At 46.5% G+C, this 18,909-nt stretch overlaps 2 protein-coding genes across 3 annotated transcripts in view; one reads left to right on the top strand and one right to left on the bottom strand.

Moving 5' to 3' along the window:
• si:dkey-112e17.1 (uncharacterized) overlaps positions 1-3,572 on the top strand; it is a 31,120-nt gene extending 27,548 nt beyond the window's left edge. Inside the window, exons 6-7 of one of the 2 annotated variants that reach the window (XM_053869631.1) lie at positions 1,908-2,141; positions 2,417-3,572. In XM_053869631.1, coding sequence (XP_053725606.1) covers positions 1,908-2,141; positions 2,417-3,046 — 864 coding nt within the window. In that variant the 3' untranslated portion in view covers positions 3,047-3,572. The remainder of the gene's footprint in view (positions 1-1,907; positions 2,142-2,416) is intronic. The other variant, XM_053869630.1, reaches the window with a different exon arrangement.
• A 780-nt stretch (positions 3,573-4,352) lies between these two features.
• chfr (checkpoint with forkhead and ring finger domains, E3 ubiquitin protein ligase) lies at positions 4,353-17,188 on the bottom strand. Its single transcript, XM_053869634.1, has 18 exons — positions 17,092-17,188; positions 16,690-16,866; positions 15,663-15,759; positions 14,754-14,863; positions 14,581-14,637; positions 14,380-14,517; positions 13,958-14,038; positions 13,502-13,601; positions 13,289-13,443; positions 11,719-11,884; positions 10,898-10,977; positions 10,712-10,825; positions 10,338-10,418; positions 9,898-9,968; positions 9,074-9,161; positions 8,895-9,002; positions 8,674-8,749; positions 4,353-7,898 (listed from the first exon to the last, which is right to left on the bottom strand). The coding sequence occupies exons 1-18, from the start codon at positions 17,108-17,110 to the stop codon at positions 7,856-7,858; spliced, it is 1,761 nt and encodes a 586-aa protein (XP_053725609.1). The 5' UTR covers positions 17,111-17,188; the 3' UTR covers positions 4,353-7,855.
• Between the last annotated feature and the right edge of the window lie 1,721 nt (positions 17,189-18,909).

The raw sequence follows: 18,909 nt of genomic DNA, 5'->3' as shown, positions 1-18,909 counted from the left end.
GTCACAGATTTGCAGCCGTCAAGTCAATTCAGTGACTCACTACTGCCACCATATGTGGCTCATGTATTACAACCGAGCGTCTCGCAGCCCGGAGGTGTAGAAGAAAACTTGTAGCAGCCCTCTAGGGGGCGCTCGCAGCCCAACCAAGGGCCCCGGCCCTGTGGTTAAGAGTCACTACATGCATGTTGCTGGTTAGCTGTGCTTCCCAACCCCAACGGCTAATCGTCGAATAGTGGACACCCAGCGACTGCCAGAAGGGATTCCAACCTCTGGCATGAAGAATGGCACGCTCCCTCACAACCGCAACGTCTTTTCCGCAACATCTTTTTATCGTCCCCAGTCTAAGGAGTGTTGCAGCATGTCTGGAAGACATGGCTGACCCTCAGGGTAACTTATAGTAAAGGCACGTTGCGATCGCAGGGAACAAAGGCGAAACAAACCCATCCCAACTGACGGTCTGCCGCCACATATAGAACATTATTCCCACTTCTTACAACACTACTTCTGAAACCATGAAAGATTTTTGGGAGGATTGTCGCGATCGGGACAAGACCTGTGTCAAACTCCGTCGTGTACCCTTGCGCTATCCCGAACCTCCCGGCGCGCAGACGCTGCTGTGTGTGGGACCTACAAGTCCTTATTGTGTTAGCTCGGGCTTTAGCCGGCAAAAGAACACTTTATCTAAACCCCTGGCTAATTCTTGTCTAGACAAAGCTAGCGGTTAGTGACTCTGTGGGAGGGATTATTCTGGGTTTGTTCTCCCGCTGATGGGTGCAACCCCTAAAACCTTCGGCCTCCCCCCCGATTAATAGCAGCTGACCGACCAGGCCGGATAAGGTGGCATGCACACATCCAAGCTGTCCATCACAATGATCCCCCGCGAGCCGCTCAAGCAAACCTGACTCGGATATTTGACTCAGAATCGTCTGGTGCTCCCAATTAGTCGCTGGGCGCTAGGAGTGACTGAAGCCGTTCCAAAGCCCCTCCACTTCACTTGACAGCTTTAATATACTTCATAAATAATGAATGAGGGTGCGACTTGAGCCACACACGCTGGGCTGGCCGGCGCTGCCAGCGCTGCCGGCCAACTGAGCAAGTACACTTCCTTCTTGCTAATCCGTCAGTGTGGCTCACGGACGCCGCTACGCCGGGAGAAAGTAAAGGTGTGAGGAGGAAGGGGAGCAGGTGCAGCGGCACCCGGGAAGTGCTCTCCACACTGGGATTAACGGAGGGAGGTCAGCCGGGGTGAAGCGCTGCCACTTTCTGTGTGCCAACAAGTCTTTCTGCCCACGCTTCTGCCCAGGGCGGCGTGTCGGATTCCCCCCTCGCTCTCAGCCACTGACCTGAATAGCACCTCGGAGATGTGCGTGATATACTTTGTGTGAGGTCGTCCGCTCTCTGAACTTCTGTGGGGACGTCATCCCATGTGCCGAGTGTTGAAACAACACCCTGGAAATAGAAGTGTAGAACCAGTGGAGGCTCGCAGTTCCATACACACACACACACACACACACACACACACACACACACACACACACACACACCTCTATGAAGCACCTGCAGCGTCTCTCATATATGAACACACACACACACAGACAGTAACTCTGACGGTGGCACCAGGAGGGGCACATTTTTTTAGCATCCAAAAGTATAATACAGTTATTTATAAGGATTAACTTTTATTTTGGAAACATTTATTTTGCTCTTTTCAAAGGCCGAGATAGCAGACACATTTAGAGTGGAACTCTAACTATACTGTCCATTTCAAAACTGAACTTAAAGACCAGACAAACCAAATATAGACAGTATTTGTATGCAAAAAGCACTGAAGAAAAGCCATGGCTGGCGTCTTAAGAAGGGAGTGGAAGCGCATTCTTCCACTCATTTTGGCATTTTCTTGTGCTCAGCAGCGAGAGCGGCTCCTGCGGCACAGCGACACCGGCCCGGGCCCTGCAGCGGACTGGCCCTCGCAGGACTCCAGCCCGTCCACCGGCGGCTCCCGGGCGGCCAAGGACGGCTCCAGCCGGCCCCGAGCGTGGAGCGTCCGGACGTTCCAGGACTTCTTCCCACCGCTGCCTCAGCTGCACAAGAAGTGGTGCAGCTGGAACTCCACCAGCCCCTTCACCAAACTCATGGACAGCGTCAGTACTACCTCCTCAGACACCTTTTTTTAAATCAGGATTTACTCAAATAAGAGGTCTAAAGTCTGTTAGCATTGCTAGCGTATTGAGCTATAGCTACTACGTTAACTCGACAACTATTGCTCCGTTTTTAACATTGTGTTTTAAGATATGTTTAAATCACTACACACACACACACACACACACACATATATATGTATATAGGGCCTATATGACAGTTGAACAGAAAACATGTCCATGTCAAGTGTGACCTTCATGCTGTGCTTCACCTGCAGGGGCTGCCGACTCTGGCGTCCGACCACGGCAGGAAGGTTCTCTCCGACGTCCACCTGGAGGCCTCGGCCGACGCCAGCGCCGTCTCCGACTCCTCCGCCAGCAACGCCTCGTACCCGCTGGCCCAGCAGGCGCACCGCCAGCGGCGCCTCAACTCCACCAGCAACCTGCGGCGCTCCCGCTTCACCGGCCCCTGCTTCGGCCTGCTCTCTGGCGCCGCCGATCCGACCAAGACCGCGGCGCTGCCTCAGAATTCCCAGCCGGAGCCCAACGCCAACTGCTCCGCCTCCAACCAGAGTCAGGCAGAAAGCGTCCAGGCGGGAAAGAAGCGCGGTGAGGGCGAGCACGTGAGCGTCCCCGTGTTTGCCATCTCCGAGGAGGAGGACCGCCAACCGCTGGTCTCGGCTGACCAGCTGGACCAGGGCCCAGCGGTGCCCAACGGACTGACGGGAGGCGCGTTTGAAGCAAAGCTCATGGCAGCGACCAGTCCCAGCCACCAGAGGGCCCGGCCTGAGTGGAGGCCCTGGGGGAGCCAGGTGACGGGCGCGCTGCTCCCCTACAAGACGGCCATGACTGAGACAGACCAGCCGACACTGGGTCCGGTTCTGTGCAGCGTCAAGGACCAGGTGTGAAGGAGCTGGACTCTGCCGGTCCACCATCTCCGCCACTTTGTAGAACCGCTCTCAAATCAACACGACTCTAGAGCCGCGCACCAGAAAACACACGCTGGTTTGATGCAAATTCTGCTGCTTTACCTACCGACTGCTGAGCTGAGTACAAATAATCGCAAACGTTTTTCATCGAGCCGCACTCGAGGAGCACTTTCACACACTAACCAGACCGATGCCGTTCATGTCCTCCAGCTCCTGCACTTTGTGGATTCCAGTGTGGACTTCCAACACGCATCACATGTGTCTCGTGACCGAAAAGTGTTCCTTAGTCACAGATGTGCTTCTGCAGCTGGGTCCAGAAAAAGGGAAATCACAGTCATGTAAAGGCAAATATACTAATAACGTACACGACTAGATGTCTGTAGACCAGAGCTAGATAAAGACATGAATGACTGTAAAGTTAATAAAGATTGTTCTTCAACTATGACGCTGACGTACTGGTGCATGTTTTGAAAGTTTCATTTTATTGTCAATCGTGAAGTATATCGTAGTATCGTGAAGCTTCATGAAGCCGTGTCATATTTTCAGCACCCACTTGATGGCGCTCTCTGCTCTATTCGAACTGCTACTTTGATGAAGGTGTAGACCTTCGTTTTAACTGAGAGCGCCACCTACTGCAGCTCTGTAACAACCTACTTCTCCGAATGTTTCTTAGTTCTCGTAGAGCAGAGGTGGGCAATTGAATTTCCTTGGTTACGGAAATATTAAACAAGGAGATTTACTTCATTTTACACCCAGTATAAATATTGGAAGATCACCTTAAGTGATAAATATCTTGGTAATTATGTCGCACATATGTAACTATGATATAAAGACACTTGTGTGCAAGGTATTTCATTTAAAAAGTTTTCAAAGTGACAAGAAATAATGTAAAAAAATGGCATTATTCTCAAAAGAATCATTTCAATATAAGTAATAATACAAGGAAAGGAAATAAGACCAAAAATAAATTATTAGATATTGTTTGAGAATTGTTTCTCTTCCAATATTTTATCATTAGGTTACAAATTAGATAAATATTTGAAAATTATCTTATTGAATTTAGTCTTTAAAATGTTACTTCTGATGCATTCACGTTTGTTTTGCATCCAGAATACAAAAGTTCTGCTCGAGTGCTATTCCACCAAACCTGATTTTTAAAGAAATATACTGATTTTAAATACAAAAAAACATGTATTCGATGAGAAAACGCAGTTAAAATGAAGACTGAAAGAAAACAGCTTGAATTAAAAAAAAAGCAAGCTCCTTATTGTTTGCAATTCTTTGTGACTGAAAAATATTTTTTTCCACTTCATCCCCTGATATGATTTTTCATTATAAGGTTTCATTTTTCAATATATTTTTCAGTTACGCAAGAGAAAAAGTCCCATTTATTAAAAGAAAAAAATGAAAACATCTGCATTTGCTGAATCAGCGCAATAAGAGGCGACATGTATTGTCAGTAGCGTAGTGGGTTGATGTCTCCAACACAGTGCTGTGTCTCAGACCTGGTTTGAGTTGCTCCTGCTCATGACCTCAACCAACCGGATCTTGATCGGTTTCATATTTGCATTTGAAAAAAGCACGAAGCTTCCTGAAGCATTTTCAGAGAGCTACTTTTCTTAAGCTGGTACTTCAAAGCCAAACATTCTGAAGCAGAGTGCGCCCTCTAGTGACCTTGAGAGTGAGTGGACTGCTTCATGAAGCCAGGTGCAGGTCAGTTCGCATGGAGGCACCACAGGGATGTGAGCGCTCCGCTGCACCTTTTCTCATGAGTATAGACCTCGAGAGCTCCAGTGTCCAAGTCTGCATGGCAGCTGAGATGCTGGTGATGCTTCACTAGGTAAGGAACACCCTGGAAAGGTGACCTGCCCAAACGTGAAATGAGGCTCTCTCAGTTATTTAGAGTTTCCCACTTTATTGCGAGAGTCCGAGCGCCCTCGTGTCAGTCCAGGTCAGGGGGCCGTGAGGCGGACGTCAACACACCTCTGCAGCTGAAGTGAGTCAACAATCCCGCTGGTAAACACTGAACGTGTCTCACAGGCAAAACTGCCAAAGCCTCTTTATTGCGGTTTCCTGACTGGAGCGGCTCCAGCTCTTGTTGGCTTAAGACCTGCTGCGGGGAAGAATTAAAACTCAGAGCCCTCAGTGAGGGGCGGTGGGGAGGGGGCTTAGCTGCTGAGGAATGTCAGCGTGGACCCGCCGTGGCCGATGGCTTCCAGTCACCACCGCATCCCGGCGCCTCAAACGCACGTCTTACAAGACCACGCTAAAGCTACAATAACAATAACGTCACACCTCAAGTGTCTACATGTCTGAAGCAATGACCTCGTGTTGAGCACGGTGGCCCCGAAGGGTCAGAGATTGTGTCGCTGAAGTCATTTGAAAGCTCCACCGAGTGCAACAGGAACGACATCATCAGGACTTCAGCCTCTGAGGACACTTCCATGTTCCCTGTTGGACTCTGATGCCTTCAAACACACAACACGCCCGGTTGTGTTCGTGGTTGAGCTTCTGTTTCTGTAACTGCCACTTGCCCTTCAGGGCCACCGTAGTACACAAAGGTACCTCAGCTGTTCTGACTTGTCGTGTCGTCATCTCAAACCTGGCACATGGTACGTGACCGTCACACACAAGCCAAGCAGGTGCATGGTCTCTCCTCAAGTCTAAGGCTGTGTCCCATTTCGCGTTCAAGTGTAGTGTGTCCCAATCCTCCTCAGACTGAGGGCACTCGCCGTTCACCACTTGAAATGATGCCTTCAAACCCAGGGAGCTGACTTGAAACTAAGTGGGAATATGAAGTGTGGATAGACTTCCAGGATAACAAGGTACTTTATTTCAAAACAATGTTGGACAGGACAACAGGGACATGTTAGTAACCAGGACTACTCTTCCGTTTGTTGACTTTCTCTGGTGTCAGACGTTCTCGAGCCAAATGCTCCACCGTGTCCCACAACATGAACAATCCAACATGGATGTACAACAGTATGTTTCTACAGTGGGCTAGCATCCAGGCTAACGTTAGCATCCTCATGCCTCGAACACATCTATCACCGCAACATAGGCTCCACGAACTTCTTCTCCGCTGGTTCACCAAACCAGGTGAGACGATCAGCACCGATGCCAGAGGTTGCAAAGACGTTGGAGCTGCCATTTCCAAAGCGTTGTCTCCAACACTCGAAACAGCGCGGCAGCCATTGACACGTTGTCTTTACATGTGACGTCATGAAGTGCAGAACCAAGTGCTAGTGTTAAGTGCTAGTGTTACGGTGAGAAATGGGACGCAGCCCAAGTCAGTCCAGTGTTCCTGCAGATGTTGCAGTGGTCCACCTCAGCAGCATCGACCAGTGATTGAAAGGGTCCGTGATCTGAAGTGATGATCAGTGCGCGTGACATTACCATCAGGGATCATCTGATGGTTCACAGCTCCATGGAAGGCTCTGGAGCTCAGGTATCTCAGGTGTTAACCCGCCCTCAGACCCTGTAAAGGTCACCTTTTAGGAGACAAGAAAAACAAACTGGGGAAAGGCCTCAATGTTTGAGGGACGTCGAGGTGGGCGGGGCAAATAAAAAGGTCACCATGGAAGGTGAAGCGGCTGGGATGAGGATCAGCACCTCGAAGTCTGAGACCATGGTTCTCAACCGGAAACGGGTGTATTGCTCTCTCCAGGTGGGGACTGAGATCTTGCCTCAAGTGGAGACATTTAAGTATCTCGGGGTGTTGTTCTCATGTGAAGGGATTAGGGATTTGGAGATCGGTCGGCCAATCGAGGCAGCAGGGGCGGTATTGCAATCCCTTTGCTGCACTGTTGTCCGTAAGAGAGAGCTGAGCCAGGAGGCAAAGCTCTCTAGATCAATCTTCGTCCCGACCCTCACCTACGGTCATGAGCTTTGGGTCATGACCGAGAGAGCAAGGTCCCGGATACAAGCGGCTGAAATGGGTTTTCTCCGAAGGGTGGCAGGCGTCTCTCCCTTAGAGATAGGGTGAGAAGTTCTGTCACTCGGGAGAGGCTCGGAGTAGAGCTTTGGAGGTGTTCCAGACACGTCCAGCTGGGAGGAGACCGAGGGGTCGACCCAGGACGAGGTGGAGAGACTCTGGCAGGCCTGGCCTGGGAGCGTCTCGGGATGCCCCAGTCGGAGCTGGTGGATGTCGCTTGGGAGAAAGGCGTTTGGCGTGACCTCCTGAAGCTGCTGCCCCCGTGACCCGGCAACGGATAAGCGGGCGACGATGGATGGACGGACCATGGAGGGCCCTGGAGAGCGATGGTCCAAGTTTCAAGCGTCGGGACAGGAGCGTCGGCTCACGTGGGGCCGACCGTCGCAGCAAACATCTCTGCAGCAACACAAGTGTTGCAGCCTAAAGCCCACATGAAAGGCGGCGTCTCCAACAAAGCCAGGCCTTCTGTGCCGCTCTAAGCACCTCGCAGATGATTATCCAGAGCAAAGCATTGAGGCCACGCCCCCCGCGGCGCCCCATCACAACGTATTGATCCCCCCATGTTCCCACCAAATCTCACATCAGATTATGAACCCAGCCCTGACCGTTCGGCCACGTGGCCCCCAGACTCCAGCCTGAGAACAAGCTTGTGCCTTTGCAAAACAGGAGGCGTTTCTCGCTCGGTGAAAGCCGTGATCGACTCTTCAAGCGTGAGGTGCAAACAGGTGATTCATAAGGCCAGTAAATGATTGACTAACACATACAGTATATGTTCTCAACTGGGAATGTCACGAGGTGCTGATTGTCCAGAACAAGGTGTCGGCGTGTGGCGGCACCTCAGGCGGAGGCCAGTATCAGATTTTCAGTCGAGTCTGCTCGCAGACGTGGTTCAGCCTCCTGAAAACCAAAGATGACAAATGGAGTAAAAAGGACCTTTTGTTTCTTTCAGTCTGGAGCGACACAACAACACAAGCAGACGTGAATGAAGGGCTCCCTCTGCTGGTGCAACCGCTGAAGTGAAGTCTTCATCTAGATATGAATGCCAGATTAGTACACTACTACTTGAGAAAAACTTGGCATCAAAGGGCTCCTTTGACTGAAAGAGGAGAGCACGAGGTAATGCAGAGTTGAGTCAACGACAGCAATGTAGTACAAACAGTGAAAACTCTTTCTAAAGCAGGGGGTGAACCGTCATCTGCATGTCTGACTTGAAACATGGAGGAGTGAGCAGCGCGACAGTGCAGTTTGGGCAATGCAGCACAGACAAATATGAGTGACAAAAGCATCAAAACTCGATTTACTGGAAAAAGAAACTGAGAGATCTGAACTGTATGGAAAACTTAACAGCACAGGCTCAGTTAAAATGAATGTGAATGAGTGGACATTTGTTACAAGGTTCACTGGTCAGTGTCTCAAGGGAATCTGTTTTGTATTTATTTGTAGTTTTATTTTTGCTCTCTTTATATACCTATATCTATCTATATATATATATTTTTGGATTAGGCAATTAAAATGTTTTATTGTTTGGTATGTGTAATGGTCAAATGTCAATGTAACTGCCTGTCAAATATCACGAATGGTTAAAAAAATGAGTGAAAAAAACTCGACTAACACTGGAAGGAGAGTCCAACCACCAATGGTAGACGGGGGAAGCAGCTTCAGAGAGACTTACTGGGCATGTGGCTGTGACCAGACCTGCCTGCAGCAGTTTCTCCCCCAGCAACAGTCGGGGCGGCTCCTCACTTCATCTGCAGGGAGGACACACACATGACTGAAGCTCTCCTTCTGAATGGCCACCCACATCAACTCCAACATGCAGTGACTCTTTCCCGCAGACATGACCCTTCCAAGCTCTGAAGCTGTGACCTGACTACACACAGGATGAGGTCGGACCTGGTAGCTCCGATGCCGGGATGTTCTCTCTGAAACGGTAGGCCACCTCCTTCAAGACCTCCGAGGCGCAGGGTATGCAGAGGGGGCACCGCGCCGTGATGCCTGGATCTGAACCAAAAGACAATCGCGTTACAAACCACGTTTTGCCTTTGCAGCGGAGCCGGGATCAGAATAGTCACCGGAGAGCGTGTACTTGCCCTGCCGCACGTCACGGCAGGCCTCCCGCACCATGTCTCTCCAGGTCATGGATCTGGAGCACAAGTAGTTCTGCGGGAAGGACAGGAAGATGAGACTCAAGTGGCCACAAGCACTTTGCATTTGTAAAGTCAGGAGTCAGAGCACAAATTATTTTCATGAGTAGCACATCACAATACAATACAAACCACCATTTTTCTCTCCTTCCCATTCTGAGGCTGCAACAGTTTCATAGATTCGAACCCATAACCAACATTCATTGGCCACAGACCGAGGTAAAAGTGGGCTTGACAAAGAGAAATTCAGGTCTAAAATAATAGGAACCCAAAAGAACAGGGTGGTGGACACATAAAATGTATTTTCTCCAAAGGGGTCTGGGCCCTCTTCCAGTGGAGTCACAGTATTTCAGACACGTCTTTGACTCAAGAGCACAGTTATGGTCTGGGTGGATCTATGTCCCGGTGTTGCCTGGTCCAGGGTGGACTCGGGATTTTCTTGGAGTCAAGATCAAAGCTGTGATTAAAACAAAATCCTAACAAAGAAATGTGACTAAATGCAACATTAATGTCACCAGGAATGACTTGGAGATATTCATAGACCAGCTATTAACAGCACTATCCAGGTTGTGTAGTCCGACTAAGAGAAATTCCAGTTTCTTTCCAGTCGTCCGATGGGACTAATCTGCATTTTAAAAGTCCAAACTTAGTCAGACAAATACAATAATTCTATTTTCTGGGCCGGTATCCGCACTCACTGAGTACTCTGGAACTAGAACTTCCTCTAAAATACAAACCAAGGTCCTTCTCACCTGCAGGATCTCGGACTCATACTCATTATCGTTCAGGATTTTTTGCAGACAATTGTCTCCCAAATCCAGTTCTGCAAGACAAAAAAACCCCCAGAATCTCAAACCTGAGTTTCTCTCTTCCAAATTCATATATGTTTGCGTAAAACCATGAACGTGACAAGTGATATTTGTGATCTCAGGTTCAAGCCGTGGCAGTGATGGTGATGTGAATGGAAGAGGAGGATCTGATGGTTCCGTGTAGCGGAATGTCAACATCCTGAAAGATCTCCAGACCCAATATAGAAGCACCTTGTTCCAGAATATTGGGCCTTTTTATTCATGAATCAGTCACAGCTTCACACTAATCTCTCTCTCATAATTTCCACACTGAGTCAATGATAACCCTTCAGGGTAGAAGTGACTGACATGTCCACAGCAGCCGAGGTTGGAGTGACACCTACCAGTGAAAGGACCCAGGCAGCCTCCACAATCGGTCCAGCATCCCAGGTCCAGGTGACAAAAGGGTTGTTGACAGCGAACACCTGACAAGGTAGAGAGACCCAACGTGACACCTAGAAAAGTACTCAGAGGGCGTGGTCCTGCACCACCTTTACATTTCCGCATCAGTCAGGTAAACTGAAATACAGGTTCCATGAAGCCCACTAGATGGCACTCACTGCGCTAAAGTCTTTGGATTACAACAACCATTTCAATGAAACCTCACAGGGCGCCACCTACTGAAAATAAGCGTTTGATGAAGCCCATGACTAGCCAGAAGTAACCGCTCATAGTTGAATAATGAAGATAAAACTGTGTTTTGTGTGTGGAGACTCACAAATCTGGCTGAGTGGAGGTCCCTGCTCCGCATCCATCCTTCTGTCTGGCATCAGCTCACCACAGCAGTGGCACTGAAGACGGCTGGTCTGGACGTTGCTGTCGTTACTGTAGGCTGTGTCGAGAGAGGTCAGACGTCAGAGGTCATGTTTAGGTGGAATGAGTGACAGTGCAGGTGAACTGTCACCTCTGGGGACCACAGTGGACGCTGAAGGCTGCTGACTAGAACGCGCTGCAGAGTGGAAGGGCGGAAGGTGATCCGGACAGCTGAAACAAAGCAACGCCACAAATCATGAAAAAATAGAGGAGGGGTTCTCAACCGCAGGGTCGGGGCCCATGGTTGGGCCATGAGCGCCCCCTAGAGGGCCACTAAAATGTTTTTTGGTTTACACCTCTGGGCCGCGAGAGCCGCAAGACGCTCAGTTTTAATACATGAGCCACGTATGGTGGCAGTAGTGAGTCACTGAATTGACTTGACAGCTGCAAATCTGTGATGGTTACCAACTATGGAGAAGTTCTTGACAAGAAAAAAATGGTAAAGAAAGTGATCAGTTTATAAAATTCATTAGAATATTTTATGGCTATACTTTCATTTACACTTTACTTATATCTTCTTTGGAGTTTAAATAAAACATATATTTCATGATATTTAGACATGGCTTTATTACATTTATTTTACTCAGAATTTTGTTCAGTTTTTCCAATTTTCTCTCATTTGCATAAACTATATTATTTTCTCTTTTTTTCTTTTTGATGAACATGGCTTGCACCTGGTTCTGCCGCTGGTTGGACTTTTCTCTGACAAATATCTTTGCAATGACCATGGTTCATGTCGCTTCATGACATTTCACAAAGGTTTGTTTGTTTGTGTAAGTAGATTAAATATGGTTATTGATCATAAATTAAATGAAGAGTAATGTTTTGTTCTGGGAAAGGAGGGCCCCGAGATCAAAAAGGTTATGAACCCCTGCAATAGAGGACGAGGTTGATAAAACCAAAAGCACATACCGCACAGATGCGTCGCCTCCGTGGAAGAACTCCTGTGTTTCGTTAATGCCAGTGTCATTGCTGTGGTTTTCAGAGGGAACCAGGTCCATGTACTCGTCGGGACGTTGCACCGTGGCTGGAAGGGCCACCTTCTCAGTGCCCCTGTGGCCCTCCTCCTGCCTCTTTTCTGAGAGATCAACAATAGTGTTTGGGACGGCAGGACAGTTTTAAATGACTAGTTCCTGTCAGTAAACTGGGAGCTCATGATGCGATGTGCCGGGCTGCTTTTATGCACCTTTATAAGTGGACTTTTTAAGTGGAGAATCCGCCGCCGTTTTGTGTCTCACTCAACACTTGTTTGCCACCTGGATCCAGAGTGGGAACTTCCATAAACGCAGTCGTGGAAGACAGTTGCAAAAGTAATCTTCACGACGTCCAACATCGAAATCAATGTTTTTCACTTGTCCTTTTGACAGAATAGTTGCTGTATTCTACAAGGTTTTTCTTTTTTTCTCCTTGAAGTATATAGAACATGCTTCTGAATTAAAATGATTTAATGGATTATTTTTCACATCATGTACACCAGACCTGGGCAAAGTGCGGCCCGGGGGCCATATGCGGCCCTTTGCTTGTGTTTTTGCGGCCCTCATGATGTCAGACTAAAAGTATACAACTGATAAGTAGTCATTTTACGGACTATTTTTTTTGTCTTGTTTCTTTCTGAGCATTACTATTTCAACAGTAAATTTTTATGTTCAGGACTAAACTTTCTTTTCGTCTGCTATTTTAGAGAGTATTTTTTGTTCCTCAAAATACATTGAAAGAAAATTGAAAATATATGTTGAAATTAATTTCCTTCTAATATTTCAAAGATATTTGTGCTATAATTTTATCATTATTTATATTCAAATTAAATCGCACATTAAATTGAATATTTTTAGAGGTTTCATGCCATATTTGCACTTCTCAATATCCTTGCTTCCACTGAATCTTTAATGGTTCATTTCGTCCTTGTCACTTAAGATTTTTTCTCCGTCACGTTTCGTAGTCATCGCTGCCTTTCTTTTGGCATGGCGGCCCCTCACAACAGTCACAGTTTATAATGTGGCCCTTTAAGGAATACTGTAACTGCCCACCTCTGATGGACGCAGTAGGTCTCTCATCATTACTACATTTTGATTACAGAATGACAGCCAATCCATGTGATCGGTGGCGGTGATCCGCAGCAGAAATCCTTAAAATTCAGTATAAAATATCTGCATCCAAAAATTCAACATCAATAATTTCAATGCCTGAAATTCAGGATCCTGAAAGCTACACACAGAGACAGACGCGATTCGTCTAGTTTCACATGGAGGGTCGCCCACCAGAACACTGGGAAATATCACACTCAGAGTTGACTCATATTGTGTGGTAAAAAAACTAATAATTCAAGTAGTTTCTGCAAAAATCTCACGACTCAACAAGCAGCTAATGCCATCAATTATATTACGCTACTCAACAGACCATTTTTAGACACAAAACTATTGAAATAAAGACAATGAAATTACAAACAAAGGCTGTGATTTCCTTTTCTGACACGACTGAGTACCTGGGTGCAGCAGGAGGAAAGCTTCCACCAGGTTGTTGAGGATGTGATTTTTGTTGACGCTTTCCACGCGGCAACGGCAGATGGGGCAGAGACTTGACTGCAACATCCAGCCCGAGCAGCAGGAGGCGCAGAAGATGTGCATGCATGGCTGAAGGCTTAAAAAAAAGCCACTTCAAAAGAAGGCCATCTAAACAAAGACCTGTTGGGTCTCACCTGACGCAGTCAGTGACCAGGTCCTGACAGATCACACAAGTCAGCGTCTCCTTCATCACGGCGTGCAAAGGTGGTTTAGTCTTGGCCTTCCTTTTCTTTTCTTAAAAACACAGAACATTTACATTACATTTTATGAATCGTGACACTCTAATAAAGGTGCATTCAAAACATGAGGTGGATCAATGAGTCGGTGGTCAAATCTTAAAGGGTGACACTATATCATGCTTGTGTTCACTAGGAACTACATCAAAGACTATTGTTGTAGTTTCTAAATATAAAGGAAGAAAACGGTCAGCTCAGGAGTCATCACTGGACCGAGGGCTCACATGAGGTCCAACTAAGAAAGACTGTGTATTCCATCGGTCCAACTGTTCAACAACTGGAGCTCCACAAGCCTTTTACTATTATGCTACTCAAGACGTACCATGCCTTTAAAAAAAAAAACCCTGAACATACCTATTTTCTTCTTCTTTCTCTTCTGCTGAATGTTCTCAATCCTCGCCTTCTCAGTCATCAGCAACGAAGAGCTGTATTCGACTGGCAATACCAAAATTACATCAGTACAGTATCAGCAAAAAAATAAATAAAATAAATATCCAAAGCCTCCAACTCTGGTTTCCTCCCTAAGTCTAAAAATGTGCCTTGAAACAGGTTGGATGAAGAGGATGAAATGATTGTGAACTTATAGTATTTATATTTTGGGTTCGAAAACCAATACAAAAGAAAAACTTTTTTTTTTTGCCAAGAAACAATACCATTACTATGATACAAAAAAATGCTTGGAAAAAAGAAGAACATGCCGTGGTGGACGCACACACTCTTCCTGGACAGCTAAACTCATCCTTGGCACCAAATGGATCAGTTCAAGACCAGTGTACCTGAAGATGTCAGGGGGCGTGATCCAGTGTGGCGCTGAATGCACAGGTGGGAAAAGGTGCTTGAGAGCTGAGGGTGTTTCTCCGTCAGATCCAGAGGAGCATTTGGGAGCACCAAAGGTTCCACAGAGAGATCCATGTCTGTTGTTGAGGGGGGAAGCACACGTCAGGTTCAGACACACACGTTTCAAGTCAGACACTCACCGTTGCTTTCGAGGGCAGCGTCGTCATTTCTCACCGAGTAGTAAACAAAGGAAGAATCTAAGAGACAGGAAAAAACAGCACAAACAGAGATAAAAACAGGGCAGACACACGGAGAAATAATAATAAAAACAGATAGTAAAATTCATTAGTGAACTGCAGCAAACTCCACCTACTTTGCTCAGGGTTCTTGGGTCTGTATGAGAAGTAGAGCACGTCACCGTCTTTGATCACGTGCGCTCGCCTTTTCACCAACACGTTTCTGTTGACCACCGTGCCATGAGTACTGCAAGGACGAGGCACACGTTTGAGCAGGGGTTCTGAACCTTTCGGATCTCGGGGGCCACCTTTCCCAGAGCAAATGGACCCGGGGCCCATTCAAGTCGTAGAACTGATTCATTACTCTTGATTCAATAACCATATTTAATCTACTTACACGTAAACAAACCAAAACTTTGTGAAATGACATGAAACCATGTGATCATCGCAAATATTTATTTGTCATTGAAAAGACCAACCAGCAGCAGAACCAGGTGCAAGTCATGTTCATCAAATTTACTAAAGAAAAAAATACACTTGATGCAAAATGGTGAGAAAAATTGAAAAAACTGAATACAATTCTGTATAAAATGAATATAATAAATCCATGTCTAAATATCAAAATAAAAAAGTTTTAGCTAAACTCCAAAGGAGATATGAGTAAAGTGTAAATGAAGGTATCACCATAAAATGTTATAACTGATTTTCAAAACTGCTTCAACAGGTGCTTTCATGAACAGTTTCTACTGTTGGGGGCGCCATCACTATCTTTATAATTTTATTTATAATTTTACTTCTCCATAGTTGGTAACTATCACAGATTTGCAGCTGTCAAGTCAATTCAGTGACACACTACTGCCACCATATGTGGCTCATGTATTAAAACTGAGCTTCTCACGTCTCAAAAGTGTAAAACAAAAAACTTTTAGTTGCCCTCTAGGAGGCGCTTGCGGCCCAACCATGGGCCGCAACCCGACGGTAAAGAATCACTGTGTTGGAGGATCCTGTGAATTAACAGAGTTAACAGCAGTTGTTAATCCCTGTACCTCGTGTCCTCAAGCCAGACTGTCCCCGAACTGTCCCTGGTGATGGTGCAGTGTTTCCCGGACACTAATTTGTTGCCGGGAAGTTGAAGAGTGCATCCTGTCGACAACAAAAGGAAGACTTGTCAAACACATAAATAAAAAAATGACACATTATATGATCATAGAGGGAGACAAAAAGCTACTTTCAGTTCAAAGACAAAATGTAAATTCCATTCTTTGTTGTAACAGTTGCTAGCTAGTAGTAGTCATAAAGCTAGTAGTAATTCATCATCTTTATATTTATGTTTATATTTAGTATATATATATTTTTTTACATATTTCTGATTAGTATTTATCTCATATTTATTTATTTTTGGACATGTTTTTGGAAACCGGAGGCCACAGACCGAAATTTCGCCGTCATAATATAGTGATATGTTTTTGTGCAAGTCTATAATCAGAATCAGAAAACTGTATTAATCCCAAGGGAAATTATGCTCTGCACTCAACATATCACAATAAATTAAAAAGGAACAATATTATAAAGTGCAAAAACAAAGCTATATTGAAGAGCTTAGAAAGAAATAAGCCACATTAAAAAAAATAAATTATATTATATTAATAGCTTGATTTAAAATGCAGTGCGAGCGTCGCAGCAATATTTATTTATGACTTAAAATCAACTATATTAACCAATGAAAACTATATGATGATACTGAAACGCAACTTTGGAGCCAAACTTTCTCACATTTCACTCTGAGTGCTAAGTTCCCAGACAGCTCTCCATTTGGTGCTCCGCCAACAAAAGAACTTAGGGAGGGAAATATATGTCTCTCAGGCTGAAGACCTAGACGACGAGCTGCTTAATATTCCGCACACATGTTCTCAATAAAGGCCTTTTGTCCGCGCCACAACAGGCCGTCGACGTTTGCTGCACTTGCGCCTTTGTGTCGGGGGAAGGGCGGGGGTGCTCCAGACTCTAATGTCTGGCTCCCAACTCCGCCAAGTCAAGCACCTATAAGAAAATAAAAAATAAAGTGTAGCCGACCTGACTTGCGGCCCACGGTGCACTGGCCTCGGAAGCGGAGCAGCGCGCATCCCTGGCCCTCCACCCTCCGCAGCATCCCTCGCATGGGGCCCATGCCGGGGGCAGGAACAGGACCAGAAGGACGGTCGGGTTTAGAGAGGGATGTCGACGCCCTGGTGCCTCGTTCAAGACTGGAACCTTTGATTCAGAGGGCGACAGAACACCGCTCCAGTTGAACAGAACAAACCTTGAGTCCTTTACAGGTGACGTGACACAGCCAACCGTTCGAGAAAGTTCGGAAGAAAAACAAAAAACACGACAGAACTATTGCACTAACTCCTCCTTTTATCAGTTCAAGTGAGTGCGACAGGATTCTGAGCGTAATGGCAGTGAAGTATGAAGTCAAGAGGAGCGTCTCGGTACCTGGGAGGTTGAAGTCCATGAAGCAGCGGACTCACCGGGGAAGACGTGTGTGTGTGTGTGTTGTCCTCAAGTTTCCCTCGTGTTCCACTCCGCTCTGTGTTGACATCCTGGAGCTGATCAGCTGGTGAGGACCGCTGCCACTTACTGACCTCTACAGGCTGGAAGCGGAATTACAGCCGCGATGCCATTTGTCCCACAGTGATCTTTGACGTCATCCTCTTTTCATGGAATGTTTATGCGCAATGCTTCCATGTCGTTTGACAAGAATGTTGTTCTGGAGATGAGCATATCAGAGGACGATCAAATGCTGTAAATAAGAGTATGAAAAATGTGAGGATGCCACAACGTAAAACTAAACAAACTGTAAAAGCAGTTGGAATGAATGCTACTTTTCAGTTCAATATGTAAACATTCTATATAAAAAGGTCTGTATATTTGGCCAAAAGAGTTATGTGAGAAACAAATAAACATGTTTATTATTATTATTAATATTATTATTAGAAAAAGCATGGACTGGCACTGCAGGGTTTTTAGTGGTGGATCAGAAACTTTGCCCAGGTCTGGGTCAGAGGGTAACTATATGTCGAGATATAGGACTGGGTGGGTACTTACTGAGTTGGGGGGTAGTCAAGGCTGCGTCAAGACCAGAGCATGTCAAGCATAAGACGAGACCAAGACGGAGTCTGGATTTGGACTTGATTCTTCTGGACTGGCCAGAATCCAAGACAATAACCCACTGCACCTTGTTGTGTGGATATATATATATATGTTACGAAAGCAGGTGCCCATCTATTCAGTGGTGCTACTGAATAAGCTTCTGCTAACCGTAGCTACAGACCACAGGGACAGTATGCCATTGCCGAAGTTTTACACTCACAGTGTTTTGGCGTCATTGAATCAGTCTGACCTCTTAGACGTCCATGTGGGCGGGCAAGGGTTAGTGATGGCTTGATGAAGTTTCACGAAGCAGTGTCATGATTTTCAGTGGCCACCAGATGGCACTGTCTGCTGTAGAGTTTAGACAAGAGACTGGAGGTGAAACCTCACATCATTTCTGAACCAAGAGTGCCACCTAGTGGCCCCTGGAAATTAGGACACTGTGTCATCAGCCCTGCAGTACTGTTTCATGAAACCTCATCTATCCATCACTAGTTGGGGCTCTACCGCTGCAGAGGATGAGAACCATCAGGAGTCAATTGCGAAGACTCCTAAAGAACAACTGCTAATGTGCTATTAAAACAGCAAATATCAGTTGCTAACAGCTGCCACCCTTTACAGCAGCGTTTTTCAACCTGGGTGCCGCGGCACACTTCTGTGTAAATGGTCCAGTTTCACCTCATGTGTCCGGAGATAGCGGTGGGCGATATGAAGACATTAAATCATGACAGTTAGAAGGTGTTGAGGAGCAACCAAGGTGAGGAGATCACATGGATTGGCTGCCATTCTTGCTCTCCACTCTACTGTAGAGCTCCAGTGTGTTGATGCGCTGATCTGTCCGTCAGTCAAAGCAGCGCTGCTGTGGTGCGCCGCGCTCCTCTTCCCACACACTCGCTGCCAAGAAGCCGCTCACATGCGTAACTTCCAGCTGTTTTTCACATCTAACTTGACCACACACTTTCACCACAGAACCATGGAGGGAGGGATCCTTGTCGGAGCCGCCACCATGCCAAAGACTGTCTGCACCGCGACGCTAACAACATGACGTCTCGCTTCAAAACTTTATTGATACTCATGGACTGTCACGTTTGCTTCGTGGTTTATAAGTTGCCGAAAAACTAAATGACAACAAAATAAGTGCGCTCCAAAATGTAAAGAGAG

Source organism: Synchiropus splendidus, chromosome 7 (assembly GCF_027744825.2).
Source record: "Synchiropus splendidus isolate RoL2022-P1 chromosome 7, RoL_Sspl_1.0, whole genome shotgun sequence".
NCBI classification, from domain to species: domain Eukaryota; kingdom Metazoa; phylum Chordata; class Actinopteri; order Syngnathiformes; family Callionymidae; genus Synchiropus; species Synchiropus splendidus.
This window is presented reverse-complemented; position numbering and strand designations above follow the sequence as displayed.

Excerpts from the sequence above, each read along its gene's own strand:
- chfr (XM_053869634.1), bottom strand. Across the intron at positions 9,003-9,073 it reads GGGCAAGTACACGCTCTCCG|ATCCAGGCATCACGGCGCGG; the intron begins GTGACTATTCTG and ends CTTTTGGTTCAG. Across the intron at positions 8,750-8,894 it reads CCCGGCATCGGAGCTACCAG|ATGAAGTGAGGAGCCGCCCC; the intron begins GTCCGACCTCAT and ends TCCTCCCTGCAG.